At 52.0% G+C, this 1,168-nt stretch overlaps 1 protein-coding gene across 1 annotated transcript in view; it reads right to left on the minus strand.

Moving 5' to 3' along the window:
• Positions 1-1,168, minus strand: part of NCSTN (nicastrin) — a 16,749-nt gene that overhangs the window by 14,484 nt on the left and 1,097 nt on the right. Inside the window, exons 2-3 of the mRNA XM_033519771.1 lie at positions 578-722; positions 25-154 (exon numbers count right to left, since the gene is read on the minus strand). Coding sequence (XP_033375662.1) covers positions 25-154; positions 578-722 — 275 coding nt within the window. The remainder of the gene's footprint in view (positions 1-24; positions 155-577; positions 723-1,168) is intronic.

The raw sequence follows: 1,168 nt of genomic DNA on the forward strand, positions 1-1,168 counted from the left end.
AAAGAAATGGGGGAAAAGATTGGAATTTTCCTCACCAAATCCATCATTGGGACATTTCAATCCCGGGGAAAATCCTTGGAGAGGGGCGCGAGAGGCAGGGGCCACGGCCAGGCCAGAAATCCGGGAATTCTCCTTCAGCATCATCAAAACCTCCCTGGAGGAGGGAAAACGGGGCTGGAATCAGGGATGGATCCAGGGAAAAGCGAAATCCAGCGGGGAATCAAGGAAATTAAAGGAAAATTCCCGGATTTTGATCTTGGCAGAGCCAAAAATGCCAGGAAAAATCACCAGGGAGAAAATTCCAACCGCGTCTTTCCCAGAAAAGGAGCTCCAAGTCCATCCTGGGGTTAATTTTTCCCTATTTTTTAAATCATGGATCAACAGCACGGATTCAGGAATTCCCACAGGGCCCATCCCACAAAAAAAAAAGCAGGAAAAACCAAGTTTAGGAAGGAAGAAATCCACGAAATCCCAACAAAACCAGGAACGCTCCAAGCCCGGGAGTCGGGAGCGACGGGCTTGGAAAAGGGGATTTGATCCCAGATTTTTTGGGCTTCCCAATCCCGAGAAAACCGACCTGGAGAAGAGATTCCCGTCCAGCAGGATCATGTAGGGGGGATTGGGCCCTTTGGAGAGCGGCCATTCCAGGTCTTCCTCATTTTCCACCACGTGGATCACGCCCGTGTTCCCGCTCAGCGAGGCTGGAAAAGAGGGAGCAGCCCCTCAGCATTCCAGGGAAAACGGCACAAATCCCACCGTTTTCCATGGAAAACCGAAGGGAAGGGGGTGAGGGAGCGAGGGGGAGAGGTGAGGGGTGGAAATGTGGGAATTGCCCCCTCAGAATTCCCAATATTCCCTGGGGAAGCAGGGCAGGAATTTAGGGAAGATTTAGGGATTTGGGGAAGAGCTGTGGGGTGGAAATCTGGGAATTGCCCCCTCAGAATTCCCTGGAAAAGCAGGACAGGGGGATGAGGGATTCAGGAAAAAGCTGTGGGGTGGAAATCTGGGAATTTTGCCCTCAGAATTCCATGGAAAAGCAGGACAGGGGGATGAGGGATTCAGGGAAAAGCTGTGGGACAAAAATGTGGGAATTGCCCCCTCAGAATTCCCAAATTTCTGGGGCTCTCACACCACCGGCCTCACCCTCAGACACCCCCAGCATTCCCAA

The sequence above is a fragment of the Parus major genome, chromosome 25LG2, assembly GCF_001522545.3.
Source record: "Parus major isolate Abel chromosome 25LG2, Parus_major1.1, whole genome shotgun sequence".
Lineage (NCBI taxonomy): Eukaryota > Metazoa > Chordata > Aves > Passeriformes > Paridae > Parus > Parus major.